Here is a 15620-nt window from a genome sequence, read left to right on the forward strand (position 1 = left end):
TTACAACTGGGCTGCTGACATTGGAGTGGAAAATAAATCAATGTGATGACTGTGTGAAGAGCTGGGCAGTGAAAAATTCCACCAGAAAGGCCTCTATTGAAAGCTGAGAAATACACAAAGCTTGGGGAACATTAGGAAGCAAGCCTGTTGGTTTATAGAAGCGCAGTGGGGGCATACATCCCTGGTCTCTGCAACATCGGTTTATATTAAGCTTTATTTTAAGAGTGATGATTACATTGGCTGTGTTTCAGTCCCAGTGCCAAAGATGCCAAATAAATATCAAATACTCTCCAGGGCTTCCCACCACCCCTACCCGCTGCATTTGAACCATGCAAATTAGACAGAATTGACATTGGAATGCCTCAGTCTGGGAGAGAAGGATGTATTTCCCATCCTTGGGGCATTTTTCATCCTGTTTATATGGATACAGACATGTTAGGCATACAGCACTAATTCAACAGGTTACAGAATATTCAGCATGCAAGCACACATACAAGTCACTGGCCTGATTTGTGAGGTCTAAATGTGAAGTTAAAACCATATGAATTCACTAGTAGTCCATACTGAAGCCAAGGGACACAGCCATGCCACCCAGGACCTTGAATAGTCTTGAGCTGTTAAAAGATGGCACTGATTCCTTCTCCGTTATGAAAGAGGAAAGCAGGGGATCAACATTACTGTCAACACATTGGAGGAATACCCATACAAGTACCATTTGTGCAGAGGCACTTCCATCTCCAGACCCAGGCACATCAGTCATTGTGCCATCCCTGCAAGCTGCCCCAGCACTGACTCCTTTTATAGCCAGGCAAATCCAGACCTGGGGAAGCCTTGCCTAGCTGGGGCAGTGTAGCACTTTTTAAATCCATCCCGGTTCATTTGCAATGGCCTGGCCCGAGGCAGCGCTGCAGGGATCTGCTGTTACCAAGCAGGAGGGGGAGACACAGCCTCAACTCTCCTCCAGTTCCCCAGGAACACAGACTGCTGCCCACCTCTTGCAACAGGCTTGACCTGTTGCTCCTTCCAAAAGGGGTGGACACGCAGCTGGTCAGAGGGGAGGGCCATGAAAAACAGCTCCTCTCCTCATCGGCAGGCTGGCTGCAGCCTCACAGCAAAGCCACAGCGCTGGTGCTGCCAAGAATTTGGTTCACATTCTTCACTCCCTGTGGTAGCCACTAGGCCACACGGCCTCCTTCAATCCATTTGCATTTTATTAGGTCTTTTCATGCACCAAGGGACAAAAGAACAAGCCATTTCCTCCCACTGTGCTCTCATTTCACACTTCAAATGGGCTATACTAACCTTTATGGTGGAGCAACTGCCAGGGAGGAGGGGCAGGAGGAGGCAAGCGGAGCTAGGATGACAGGACAAAGCAGCCTCAGATCCTCTCTCAGCAACCCAGAGGAACCCAAATCAGTCAGAGCAACACCTTTCTCACCTGCCCCCACCTCGGGGGCACCCAGAGCTCTGCAGTCACCTGGGTGGCATTAAGCCGTGCTTTCTGGACTCACCTCCCACCCCCAGTAGGTGCTGCTGAGTTAATAGCCTGTACCATGTCCGTAGTCAGAGCATCAAGTAAGCTGGTAATAAATTCAACTTTCTTCCCTTCTGGACAGCCTGCAGAAAGAAAAGAGGAGGTTTAATGCAAGAACACACAGGCTAGTCCCCTACCCCAAATCAGCAAGGATCAGTCAGAACCTCTTTTGTTTTTAAGAAAGCAACAACCATCAACACAGTCCCTAAGGAAAGGCAGAAGAATCCCTCAGTGGGTTTCTCTGCGTGGCAATTTGTCCTGCAGCTTTTGTCCAGGCACATGCAGGGTAATCAACAATATCTGGCAGGAAGACTGTGTGGTTAGCTTTATGGTCTCACCCAGCTCTCTACCAGCAAAACCGCAGGGATGCGCTGGAAGTGCCTGGCAGATGGGAGTTCCCATGGTGACACTTGCACAGTAGTTTACAAAACAATTCATTACCTCCTGGATCATCTTCTGAGGCAAATGTGGCTGTTCTGAGGCCCTAATTGACAGATTAAAGAATCCCAGAGCACAAGGCAAGGTCTGCTGCTTGCACTCTCCTCTTCAGGCACAAAAAGCATTGCCTGCCAGCACCTACCACAATAACTCATTCTTCACAAGATCACTCTACATAGGAAATATGTCAAACTGAGTTGGTATGTGGTAGTCACCTCCAGTCACTGCTGGCTTAAGCAGGATAAAGCGGGTTGAAGATGAGCTTGGTAACCATTTCCATTACTTAGTGCTGAGGCTGTCTAGTTCCCCACCATCATAACCATGGACTGACAGAACCTTCTATCCTCAACAGTGCCAGCCTGTTACAATGAAACTTTCCATCCCCTCACCTTTAAAAGGCAATCTATGCCGTTTCCTTGCTACTTAAAGTAAGCTTCATTTACTACCCCATGAACACTGTGACAACTGTTCCAGCCTGGAACAAGTTAAGGAACAAGGAACCAAGAACAGGCATGCTTAACTTCAACATACTATTGTCAAAACTGTTGTCCAAAACCCATCACCTGCCATCCAATTGTCTCCTCTTGATGTGACAGAGAAGCCATCACCACATCCCTCACCTCTTTCCCCAAACCACCATGCACTACCAATTATTCAGTTGATTAGGGCAGTAGATGTCAGCACACAGCCTCCCACAGCAACATAGAGCAACGTCAACACTTTGTGCTTTTCTTGAATGAGCAAATAAGAACATGTACTACAAACAGAGCACCGGAAACTTACTGTAATCCCTTGACAGCTGAAAGCAGCTTGCAGACTGATCTGACAAAAGTCCCTCCTTTGCAGTAGTACAGGCTCTGTCCACTGCATAGCTAACCAACAGTCCCTAGCCTGTCTCCATTTTCTGTACACTGCACACATGCACACCCCTCAGCAGTCACTTGGCATATGGTCCAGAAAATGTCAGCATTGTAATGGGTAAGCTGCTATTGCAGCCAGAGTAGACCACTCACTTAAAGGAGCTTTTTGTTGAGGTAATGAAAAGGCTGAAGAACTATTTGCTACAAGTCATCTCCCTGGGCTCCCAGCATCTCACCATCTGCAGGAATTAGCAGTTTGCCATTTGCTATGTATAAGCAACATTTTCCTTCCTTCTTTCTTTTTTACTTTTGGCCACAGTCATGACAGGTTGTGAAGAGAGCATGTGTAGGTGTGCAAGGATCTGAACTTACGTCTTTCCCACCTGGGCCTCTGCAGGGTCTCTTCACACAGGCCAAGAAGTGCACTGCCTGCAGCACCTGGGAGTCTAAAGAATGGGCAAACCTCTACAAGAGGAACAAAGTAAGGGGTCCCCCTGACAGAACCGAGTGCAAATGATGCAATCAGTCTCAATAAGCAAGAATTTTTCTTTACATTCAGCTCTGCTAAGAAATGAGAGCGGGAAAAAAAATAAAAAGAAACATTCTCTCTCACCCCCTGCAGTTCTGGCTCATCAGTAAATTTTTGCAAGAAGAGCAGCTAATCAAACAAACCTCAAGACTGCGTAAGAAGTTCACAGCAGCACAGCATTTCTCAGGCAGACAAACCAGGATCAGATCCTCTGTCTCCCCATCTCTCCATAGACAGGGGTATTTTCAGTAACAGGAATCACAGAATATGGCTAGGGTTAAAAGGGACCTTAAAGATCATCTAGTTTCAACCCTCCTGCTAGGGGCAGGGTTGCCATTCACTAGATCAGGTTGCTCAGGATTCCATCCAGCCTGCCCTTGAGCACTTCCAGGGATGGGGCATTCAAATCTTCTCTGGGCAACAATCATACCAACCAGTGCAGCCAAACAGAGCTTGAAGTTTACACAGGCACAGAAAACTGGCTTGAGCTGAGAGGGCAGCTCTCCTGGAGTTTGATATTGGGACCAGACTGCTAAGCTACAGAGCATCCCATGTCCTCTTCTGCATCAAGCAGTTCCTGTCCCCCTCTCTGGCTTCAGTGGAGAAGGAAAAGGAGAAGGGAAACAAAACCAGTCTGTCTTCTTGAGATCAGAAATAGAGTCTCAAAGAAAAAGCCAAAGTGCAAAGGATTTTTGCAGAGGATTTCTGAAGAGGAGGGGGAAAAGTGCAAGGATAGGTGGTAAATCAATGGGAGTGGGGGATGGGGAATCAAGGATGTAAGGTTATTCCATTTTACTGTGATTTCCTAGGGAAATGAGCCTTAATGTAATCCATTTAGCTGGCTTCCCTCCCCCTACCCCACAACATAATATTTGAACCAATTGGTTGATTTCCTTTGAATGTGAAAGGGAGGCAATAGGAAATTTTTACATGACTCGTGAAAATGAGGAGCTGCATAGAAGAGAGCCCTGCTGAGGGCAGAGTTTCTAAGCAGAAAGGTCTGGGGTCTGAAGTCAGGAGCCAGCAGGACAACAATTAGGAGACACACAAGGCAGATCTGGAACACATCTAATTTCCTTTGCTAACCTGCTCAGGAACAACTCACTTTATGGTACCCTTAGAACGTTAAGCTGATCCAGAGTCACCAGCTACTTCTGCAGAATTAGTGGTGTCCACCATCCCCTCATGGTGCAGAGGGATCCACTGTAGCTTGTATTTTCAAGCAGTCCTCACCCAGGAGAGGGGTGGGGGTTGACCTGTCAGTGAAGGCCCCTCACTCTGCTCCTTAGAAGGGAGCCAGAAGGAAAAAACAGCACAGGCAGGTGGGATAGCATTTTTAAGAGCTGCACTGACAACAATGCCCAGCACGTGTTCCTAGTAGAAAAAAGGTAGGCAAACAGCAAATTATGCTTGCCACTCTGTTAAGAGGGAAAAAAAGAATATAAAACAAGGAGCAGTGGGAAATAAAACATATTCCAGGCAGAAAAGGAGGAATAAAGTCCAGCTAAGTGAGAAGCCACCATTAGAAAGGAACCTCAGTACACTGTGAGGGCTGTCCTGCCTGGTCCATGCAGTCAGTGAAAGGGAGCAAATCAGAGCACTAATTGGCAGTTTTGTCCTTGTCTGTGACTCAAGGAGCATCAAGCTGCTGAAAAGCCCTGCTAAACAGAAAGGATCTTGTCCTGGTCAGGCTTTAAGGAACATTCAATGTTGAGCCCATTCTTCCCCCACGGTATCTCCAGGCATCCTGGTTTCTCTCCAGGAAAACTCTAATCCCAAAAATGTTTTCAAAGGGCAGACAGGTAATAAACACACCCAGGACAGACCCAGCCTTTTCTAGTTCACTGCTGAAACTGAAGGTGATCTTAAAAAACTCCCACAGAATAAACCCCATGGTAAAGCATGCACTGTGAGGAAAATCCCCTATCTCCTCAACAATATTCTTGGCCTCTTAAGAGTCCCAAGGTGAGACAAGGTAAGAAGGCAGAGACAAGATCTTGTTCCACTAACCTGGAAGTTCTCTGTCCTTGAAGGGATCATCAATCTCTGTGCTCTTCGATCTGGCATCGCTTTCACACACTGGGGTCTCATACCTGAAAAAGGAGAACAGCAGAAGCTAAGCTATGTAACATAGCTTTAGTGTCATCACATAGTCACTAATCGCAGACTATTCTGAGCTGGAAGGGACCAGCAAGGATCATCGAGTCCAACTCTTAAGTGAGTGGCCCATACAGGGATCAAATCCACAACCAAGCCATTATTAGCACTATGCTTTGACCAGCTGAACTAATCTCAGGATCAATGGCTTTTTGCCTTGTCTGCTCACTGCAGGGGAAACCAATAAACCTCCAGAAGAAATACCACTCTCAAGCATCTGACTGTTTATGGACAGTCAGCAACAGCAGCAGAAGTGGAAAGAGAAAGAAGAACATACTTTGAAGTCCAGTACCAGCTGCCAACTGAAACCCACAAACAGCACAGGGTCCTCTTCCAATTCTTGTGGGCATAGGCTGAAATTTTTTTTCAAAGCTGTCCCATGCTTTGCAGAATCACTACATCTAGCCAAGTTTAAGTCCCAGCTCATACTGGCCTGTTTTTGCAACTTGCCACCCCTGCAATTTGTTTCCAAACTCCAAGTGAGAAAATGTAGTTTCAGGTAGTTTCAAGATAGAGAGTGACTGAAAAAAATCTCTCTCTCTGTTTTAAAATCTACGCATGCACAACAAGCAGTCTTCTAATTCCCTACTGATCAGGATTCAAGTGGCTGCAACATGGAAGTATAAAGCAGATGATAATGCCACACTTGTCTTTTCACTTGTCATGCCCATAATCTATACTCTTAAGCAAAGCCCCCATTCCTTCTACCTCACAAAAGCAAGCAGAAGAAAAAAAAGGCTGCTTTGTATGAATACTTTAACACAGAGAAAAGTAAGGACAGTAGTTAATGTTCACCAACTCCTATAGAGAGGATAGAGAAGGAGCTGCACAGTAACACTCAACAGGGAACACCACATACAGCATTGCTTGCTCTAGGGAAGGCTGTGTAGGGCTGACTGCTCTAGGGTGAGGAACTGGTTTCATATTGCAGCAGTATTTTTTATATCTCATCTTCTTCAGCCAGGCAGCTTCCCAGGCCTGTCTACAGCTCTCACCGTGTGGAAGTACCAGGCAGGGGACGTCCCGTGTCCACCAGGACACACCAGCAGTACCCAGTGGACTGGTGGCACTGCACCGGCTTGTAAAGTCCTCCAGGGGCGCACTCGGGGATGACGATGCCCTCCCGGGGGTTCTGCCTGGCCTCCTCCAAGGCACTCTGCCTCTCCTGGTCACAGGAGTGAACTTTTTCTGGAAGACAGAAGGGAGGTTGGAAGGGGTAGAAAAAGGAATCAAATCAAGATCACTTTGCTCAGGTCAGTGGGATATGGGTATCCTTCACATCAGGAGCCCTTTGTGTCTGTTTCCTTCTCATCAAACATCAGTATGTCAACATCCTCAGGGACTGAGGGACTTCTGGGTTGAGAACTTTCTCCTACATTTAGCTGTGACACAACAAGATTATGGACTGACGTCGTTGATGGCTGGGTGCTCAGGATGCCAGAAACAGCAGAAAAAACTCTTCTTGATCACTTGGGTTTTGGAAATGAACTGTCAGGTAAAAATAATTCACTATTATTGCAGCCATGAGGTAAACATTTCCCAGATCGTTTTTGCAAGCTGAGAGATCCTAAACTGTGACTTGTATTTTCCAGTTAAACAAAGGATGCAAACACCCTGCCCTGCCCCTTTGTCTCTTTCTCCAGACTGCAAAACACTCCTCCCTCTTAATACCACCTCTCCAACATGATACCAAGAGAAGCAGGTTATGTTTTAACACAGATTTACCCAGTGCAGACAGCATCTGCACACACCTCAGCATGGAACAGAACGGGATATCTCACTCAACCCCCATTGCCATCACCTCTCCAACACTCTCCACTGTTGTCCTCACCTGGAAAACAAAGGGCACCCAACACTGTTTTCTACTGAGTGGCAGGGAAGGCCCTGTGCCTTAAGAACACAGGAAAGGCTGTTTCCAAAGGTATTGTCAAAGAGAACAGTAGTGGCATGCACCAAAGAACAGGAAGAAGCCCAGAAGTGGCTTCTGCAGCCAGCCTGGCACACAGAGCCCAAGCACTGCCCACAAAGGAGTGTAGGGTGCATGGACACTGCCAGGCTGCTGCCTCTCACATGGACCAGCCATCTAAGGGGCAAGAGAAGCACAGAGTACCTGCACGATGATAAGACTTATTTGGCTCAACAGCCAGAAATTTGCAATTATAACTCTTCAGGTATTCTGGCCTTTTGACAAGTAGAAAAATTATTTCAACTTTGTAAACTACTGAAAGTATGACAGTGAAGAAAAGAAAGCAGTCAAGACAGCTGAAAACACATCTAAGTCTAGGGTAATAAAAGACAACAATCTAACTCCTAACTTTTATCCTTAGGAGAGTGATGAAAAACAAGCAGGAAAAACAGCTGTCCTCTTCTTCCCTAGTCTTCCTCTCCCCTGCAGTTTACTGTGGTTTTAATTTTATTTTTATAAATAGGCCACAAGACCTGTAATTCCTTGCCACGGCCAAGACCTACCTCAAGACTTCAATACATAAAATTCTTCCACTGACCAGCAATGACACCCTAGGTTCACCCCAAATATGAAGATGTTTGCATCATCAGCCAGTGGACACAGCATAACGTCAGCATCCTGCTCCCGTGACTGGACACACAACTCAGCACACACAAGGCTCAGGCTCCCTCTATTTTGCCTGCCTGTTGGCACACCTTGTATTTTGGTGATAAATTATGCTGTAGAGAGAGTAAGTTTTGTTCCATATTTGGGGAACAGAAGGGTTGCCAATTTACAGCTTGGTAGCAGCAGATACAACAAGAAACTCCAGCAGCTCTGCGCAGCATCACCTGAGTACAGCATGCCTGGGTATACCAGAAGCATTTTTCCTGGTTTCTAATTGAACTGTAGCAGCTGAAAGAGTCTCAGAGACCCCAACAGGTCTCACTCTCCTCAGCATTTCAGATCACTGTCAAGGCTGGGAATGTGAAGGGCCCCTGAACTTTGCCACATACAAACCCATATAACAGAAACACAGAATTAAGTGTCAGTAAGTCTGACTCAAGCAGAGAGAAACTTTACCGGGAAGGAGCAGGAGGGGATAAAGTCAAGAAAAACTGAAAGGGAACCCAAGCCACAGCTGATATTTAAGCTGACTTCACTTTGCTGACAGATTTCACATCTGAGAAGACAAAGAAGAGGAAGAAGAAGAGGAAGAAGAAGGGCAAAAAGGAAGAAGAAAAAAGGAAAAAAGAAAAAAAGAAAAAAAGAAAAAAAAGACTGTTCCCAAGATGTACATGGACAGAGAAGTCACTGAGCCAGAGGCCTGCTGGTTCACTAACAAACCACTGACATCAAAGGGCCTCACTTACCCACAGTCTGCTGACAGCAATTCACCTCTTGGCCATCAGGTGAGGCAAATCACTCAGGCAGCTTGGGGGAAGCAAAAAAGCAGGGGCAAAATTTTCTGTCATCATTATATTGCAAGCAAAAGGAAGGAAAATTTCTGCTAAAGAGAACTACATTCCAGGAATTTTTCTATCTAAATCCCAAAAGCTTCCTGAGTGCACAATGTCAAACCAAGATTTCTCAAGTCCTTTGAGTCTTGCAAAACTCTCAGTAAAATTACTCTGAAAAAAATAAAGTATGTGCTAGAACAAAGAAATAAGCCACTGTTGTTGAAATCAAGAGAAAAAAATAATAAATTCCTTTAATGAATTAGTATGTTATTTTACATACATTCGCAGTTAGGTATGCAAATTACACAGAATAAATCTACATATTTACACATTTGTGCTATGGCATAAAAAACCAGAAGAATTCTCTGCGCATATTAACAGAAATTTGTGGGAATTGAACAGCCACATTTACTACCAGAATACATAACTAACTGGTAGTTGTTTCTGTTTGCAGGCTGTTTAAAGGCTGAGTGAAACAAATCTTAGAGGCTTTGCTCACTTGATATCAGACAGATGTAATGATGCAGACTCTGTCACCAGCATTCAGTAGCCCCTCATTAACAATGACAGTGGCACAGCTGAAGTGTCAAGAAGATCATACTTTACTCAGTTCTAATGTACATCTAGAAGTAGCTGCTATGGAAGTTCCTCCCTGCTTTACAGATTTCTACTTCATCTCATTTACATGATGGAGAGTCCCACATGGCACAATTCTTCTCTGAACCCCTTCCAGATCCACCAAGCCTTCCCTGAGCTGGAGGAGATCAGAATAGCAAACACACTGACTCTGACAACAGCCTTGTGGAAATTTCCTTCAGTGACATCTGTCTGCTAAGCAGAATGTATTAACTAGCACTAGTTCCGAAGAGACTCCTCCAGGCTACCACTCTAACAGCACTTAATTCCCTTAAAAAATAAACATTCATATTAACATTTGTGTATTCAAAAGCCAGCAAAATCAGCTGGGAAATCCACACCATCAGCTTCCCTAGTCTGGGACTTGGCATGAACTGCATGCAGTGTCACCCTGAAAGATTGTCTCATGGGTAACAAAGGGATCATCAAATGCTATCCCAGCTCCAGGACACTGAAGACCTCCTGTTCCAGTCAAACTGCTTACTGGAAACTTTGCTGTTGTTGCCAAGGCCAGGTTACTGGAGAATAGAGAAAGCCTATGGCAAAGCTAGAAAGTTTAATGCCAGTTATGAAATTAAGCTGTCATCTTAGAAACCAGAAATATATTTATTATACATGCAGGGTACTTAAAAGCCTATTCCTGGTTAATGGGAGTTGCAGGCAGAGAAAGAAAGGTTTTCCTTCTTTGCCTAAACTAGACTTTTCTAGGAGAAAGAACATTTAAGAGAGCAAGTCAATGGAACACAGTCTTCCTAGAACAAATAATAATATTATACCCATTTATTTATTTATTTTAAACGTGCTGTCACATTCCACTGCCATTTTCTGCCATCCTTGCTTTGACTTGACCATCAGCAAAGAAAACAAGTAACACTTGCTAACTTGCTGCTGCTGGGGAGTGAAACCTTTGTGAGACAGCAAATCTGGATTACAAAACCCAAATTACAGAAAAAAACCCAATAGGGAGCGTATTCATACACAAAGAGAAGAGTCATTGGCAGAAATATCCATTTTACCTCAACTGTTCAGCTCTAAAATGCTAACTGTTCCTTCTTATTCTTGACTGCTTCTACTACTAATTAAAACATATTTTTGAAGTAGTGTCTCTGAAGCCATGAGCTATGGCAGGAAAACAGGGCTTGGACATCTGCAGTTGCACATTATTTATGCAACAATTTTGCCCTAGCAATGGCCTTCTGAGGAATATCTGGTCAGATTCATTAAAAGGTCTCTCATTCCTGGTCCCTTAAGTACACACATTCAAACATGCATTTAATGCCCACACAATAAAAATAAAAATTATGGACAAAGTAAGGGACTTATCTGACTGTGTAATAAACTGTATGGTTATTAAAGAGATGGGGTGCTTGTTTACCTCACAAAGCTGAGAAGAGAGGGTGTCTGGTAGCACCTAGCCGAAGGCTTGTGCTTAATAGTTCTCATGCTCACCTTGCAGGGCTGTGTGCAGCCACTGGGGATGGGGCAGCCTCCCCCAGCTGCTCTCCTGACATGGAACAACTCTCACTGCCACCAAAGCCAAGGCACCAAGCATCATTCACCATGGCTGTGAAGATGCTGTGGATAACTATGGTGGGACATAGGGAACATCTGCCATCCAACCACAGCAGATTATTTTTTGAACTTTGGTCTTCTGCACCCAAATCTTTTCTCATTAAAAGAAGAGGGAGACTGTGGCACCAAAACCAACCACCTTGGAGAGATTCCTACACCCTTCAGAGACAGGATTCTTTCTTCCAAATCAGGCAAAAGAGAGGGTCTAACCTCCCTCTATGCTTCTGCCTGGCCCCAGTGAAGCCATGTGAACAGCCCAACCCCAGAGCTACAGGCCTTACCAGGCAGGGCAGATTTCCTTCTCTTTCTCTCTCTCTCCCTCATTTCTTTTGACCAGAAATTCTGTCTGGACCAGCAAAACTTTTCCCATGGAATTCCCACAAAAAGCTTTAGTTTTAATGAACAAGCATTCATCACAAGGAGAGGAAAAGGTCTTTTAGAAGAAGAATTCATGACCAATCCCCATTGTTAGTGCTGCAACAGGGACTTCATTTCAAAAAACTATTAAAAAAAACCCCTCAAACACATCTCTCCCAAATTTTTTTTTGTTCAACTCCCAACTTTCCTCTCAGTGAGACATTAGTGCAGCACAGAACAAAGGGGAGCAGCATGGATATCTAGTGCCAAGTTTCTACTGACCTCCTGTGCCAACCCAAACATGAGGACTAAGTGTCTTTGTGCCTCAGTTTTCTTTTCAGTGAGGAAAAGTGTTTGCCTGTCTCCCAGAAGAGCTTAATTCAGACAGGGTCAATTTCTTATGTGTCTTTACACTGCTGGGGCAGAGAGCAAGAGCTTTGAACTGGTTATTTTACCACAGCATGTACATCAGCTAAAGCTGCTTTTACATTGTTTAAGGAAGCTCTAATGTGAACAGGACCCAGGTCCACTCCAGGAGAACAGGTACCTCATGCCAGCAGGGAGCTTACAAAAGCTGTGGGCAGAAAGCAAGTTCAGCACAGGTTACCGCAGCAGCCCAAACCTGCATCCTTCCCTCCTCAGAGGGGAAAGAGCAATTGAAAAGCCTTAAGTACAGACATGCACAAGTGCTGGCAGGAGTAGCAAAGCAATGCAGTAAATAGGCCCTTATTGCCTGTCCCCTGAGCAGGGCTGTGGGTGGAGGGAGAGAAACAACCCCTTCTGTGTTTACTGGGAGCACAATAACAGCTGAGCAAATACGGCTCATGGGGATAGCATAAATCTCTCCACACCTCTGTTAGTCATCAGTACTGATAGCCACTCCACCCTGTTCTGTCTGGGATCATAGTCCCTCCAGAGTTTTCTGGCTAACATGAAGGTAAAAAGAAAACAAACCTTGCAGGTGTTCCCATACTGTACCAGTTGAACAGCCTTTGCTTTACCTTGGTACTCACTCCATTCCATTTCTCAAGGCACAGGCTACAGTGGAAGCAGATGGTTCATGTTCCAGTGCTGAACAATGCAAAGGTTTCACAGGTGGGTTATAATTTTCAAAAATGCATTATTCCAAGTGGCTCATTAAACTTCAGCTATCCAGGAACACATGCTTCCCCTGCCATTTTCCTTCTGCTCTAGGAGATAAGGCTGCACTGCATTCCCACCAGTGTTATATGAGAAGTCTATTCAATATCTACCCTCTAGCTTGCAAAAAGGAGGACTGGCTGAAGGAAGCACCATCTCACAGATTAGAGCAAACTTAGTGAGGGACTTTCTGATGCACAATTTATGCTCCTTTTGCAGAACCTGTGGGCATTGTGCCCTGCCCAGCAAAGAAAAGAGTGTGCTCCACAGGGTTCCCAACTCACACAGGAATAAAGATACACACTTGCACATCTTGAAACCTGTCAGTTGAAAGCTACCTGTCCTTGCAATTCTAACTGAACTGCTTTTCAAGCAGGCCTTATACTCTTTATACCCATCCCATCTCACAAGCAGTCAGTCACACAGTCCTAGCCCTCCCAGAGCTATAGCCAGCCTGGCTGAAGGATGGCAGAAAAAGAACAATACATCCTGGAAAAAAACCTGAGAATAATTTCATGTTCATAAACAATGCATTAGAGCTCTGACAAAATTCTGGTTCATTAGAGCATATTTTAAGTTGTGTCATTCTCATAACCAAATGAGGAAAATGCAAGCTACATACAATTACTACGAGATAGCTACCTAACACAGCAGGTTAAGAAAAAGATGCTCTCCAAGACAAGAGGTCTCAGAAGTTCTCTATTTTGAAAGCTATTATGAGACTTGTATCAAATTAAATGACCACTCCAATGGAACAGACTGAACTTCAGGAAGGAATTCAAAGTCACATTGATAAATGGTTTTAAATCAGTGTAATCACAACTTACAAGTACAAACCATAACAACCAGCAAGAAGAAATCCAGCGCCTGGGGAGGAGATTACTGGCGAGACAGTGAGACTTGGAAAAAATGGTCAGCAGCTTAGGTAGACCACAAAAAAAGTCATGACATTGCAAACAACAACAAAAAGAATCAAAACAGGTAAGTCCAGCCATGGAATGTAATGATGGGGGCTTCATATAAGGAATGGGCTCTAAGTACTGGTGATCCTTATATCAGCCCTGTGTACAAGCACTGGGCACTGAGGGACAGGAGGAGTGTTTGGCAAGAGGGCATGGGAGAGCAAGGGGAACAGGCAAAGGTCTATGAAGCTTGATCTATGACAAAAGGCTAAAAGAATTCAATTTGTTTAGTCTAAGGATGACATTCAGTCTTCTGAGACATAAAAGCTGTTTTATAAGGAAAAAAAAAGATACTATAGATATTTTTTTTTCCTTCCCCATGGGTAGTTCAAGTAGCAGACAGCTTACTTGGAGAAAGACTATTTAGGTTTGATGTAAAAAAGCCCTGATGATTAACTGTTCATTCATTGGAAGAGGCAGTGGGATCTCTGTTGCCAGATTAGGAAAAGGTTACACGTGTCAGAGCTGCTATTATTTGGATATGACCCCGGGAGAGAAAAGCACATAAATGTCTTCGGGTCTTTTTTTCTCTCCTCTTACATGCTGAGAAGCTCCAGCAGATCCTCAATGGTTGAGGCAACCTTTTTGCTAACACAGACTAAAATCTTGAAAATATTTGATCTGGTTTAAATTTCCAGATTTTGGGGTCTGATCCCCTCTAATGCACCTGGCCTCCATATCCTTTATGCCAGCTGTATCTGTGCAGTACCTTCACAAAGACAGCAGCTTCCATAGTCCGAGCAGAGAGAGTTTGGCATCAAAACGCAGCCTCTTCACTTCTTGACGTCAGAATGGCTCCTCAGCAGTAGAAAAAACTTTCAACCTTAGACACTGCCCTTGTCATTTTGAGACAAAGCTACACAGTCTGTGTTTTTTCTTCCCTAATGCCTCTTTTCCATTTCATGTAGTTTCTAAGCACTGTGAGCTTGTGGAGTACCTAGCTTTGACACAAGCCACCTGTCTCTGAACACATTCATTTTCCCTATACTCCTTTTTCACTGCACTCTTTCCACACTGAGGAATTCTGTTCAATAAAACAAAAAAAGTAGATGTTTCCACTGGAGCCTTAGCATTACTGGGAAACTTTTTTCACTTCCACACCTGTTTTTAATAGTCCTTGGAACAACTAGTACAGCAATTATTGAAAAACTTGCCTAACTCTTCTAGCTAGAGTATACAAGCACACTATTTTTACAGTATTGTTACTCTGCAATTATAGGACACCAAACAGAAAGTCTTTGAAAACTGTCATAGGCGGGTAAAAAGTGGTTCAGACTGGTCTTCCTACCTACAGCAACATTATATTTAATGCTACTATTGGTGAGGAACAAAAGGCAAGAAAGACAGGTTTATAGTGTGATGAGCCTTTTCATGCAGTGACAGAGTAGCTTTTTCCTGTACTATTTTGCACTTTACAAGGAGGCAGAGGGAATTGCCTCTGACAGGAAGCTAGCAGTCACTTTTGGATATTTACCTAGAGTCAGCTGTAGAATTCTCTGCATAGAGTATCCAGGCTTTGGAAGTTCAGTGATGTAACACAGGATTCAGACATCAGCCATGGCACAGAGAAACTGCTCCCACTTCATCAGTGTCATGAGATGGATGTCCAACAGACATCCCCATAGAGGGGTAGGGTTTTCCAAAGTTTTGGAATGCAGCTCTTCTCCTTCACAGCCTTATGCTGTACTAGGCAATATTCATGGCCTTCTTGGACAACTCTGTGGGCAGCAGATGCTCATAGGGATACAATGACCTGTGCTTTGAACCCTTTTTTTTCTTCACTTGACTCTTTTTCTTCACTTGTCACTTGCAAACCCCACCAGGGCTTTTGGTTTCAGGAGAAGCCTACCTAGGTCTAAACATTTTCCAGAGGTTATCTAGGAGCTAGCAATGACAGTTACCTTGAAACAGCTCCTCCTTAATTGTGGTACCTCAGAAATCTGGTGAATCTGACAGGAACATTTCAAGAGAGGTGGGAAGGTGAGTCAATATGTGCAGCCTTTCTGCAGGCATCAGCATACATTGAAATG

At 44.4% G+C, this 15620-nt stretch overlaps 1 protein-coding gene across 8 annotated transcripts in view; it reads right to left on the reverse strand.

Moving 5' to 3' along the window:
- The window catches only part of SMOC1 (SPARC related modular calcium binding 1), a 163755-nt gene that overhangs the window by 20755 nt on the left and 127380 nt on the right, over positions 1-15620 (reverse strand). For all 8 annotated transcript variants that reach the window (XM_054515114.1, XM_036383533.2, XM_054515113.1 and 5 more), the window contains 3 exons: positions 6514-6706; positions 5372-5454; positions 1512-1617 (listed from right to left, as the gene is read on the reverse strand). In XM_054515114.1, the coding sequence (XP_054371089.1) occupies positions 1512-1617; positions 5372-5454; positions 6514-6706 (382 nt within the window). The remainder of the gene's footprint in view (positions 1-1511; positions 1618-5371; positions 5455-6513; positions 6707-15620) is intronic.

The sequence above is a fragment of the Molothrus ater genome, chromosome 6 (genome assembly GCF_012460135.2).
Source record: "Molothrus ater isolate BHLD 08-10-18 breed brown headed cowbird chromosome 6, BPBGC_Mater_1.1, whole genome shotgun sequence".
Lineage (NCBI taxonomy): Eukaryota > Metazoa > Chordata > Aves > Passeriformes > Icteridae > Molothrus > Molothrus ater.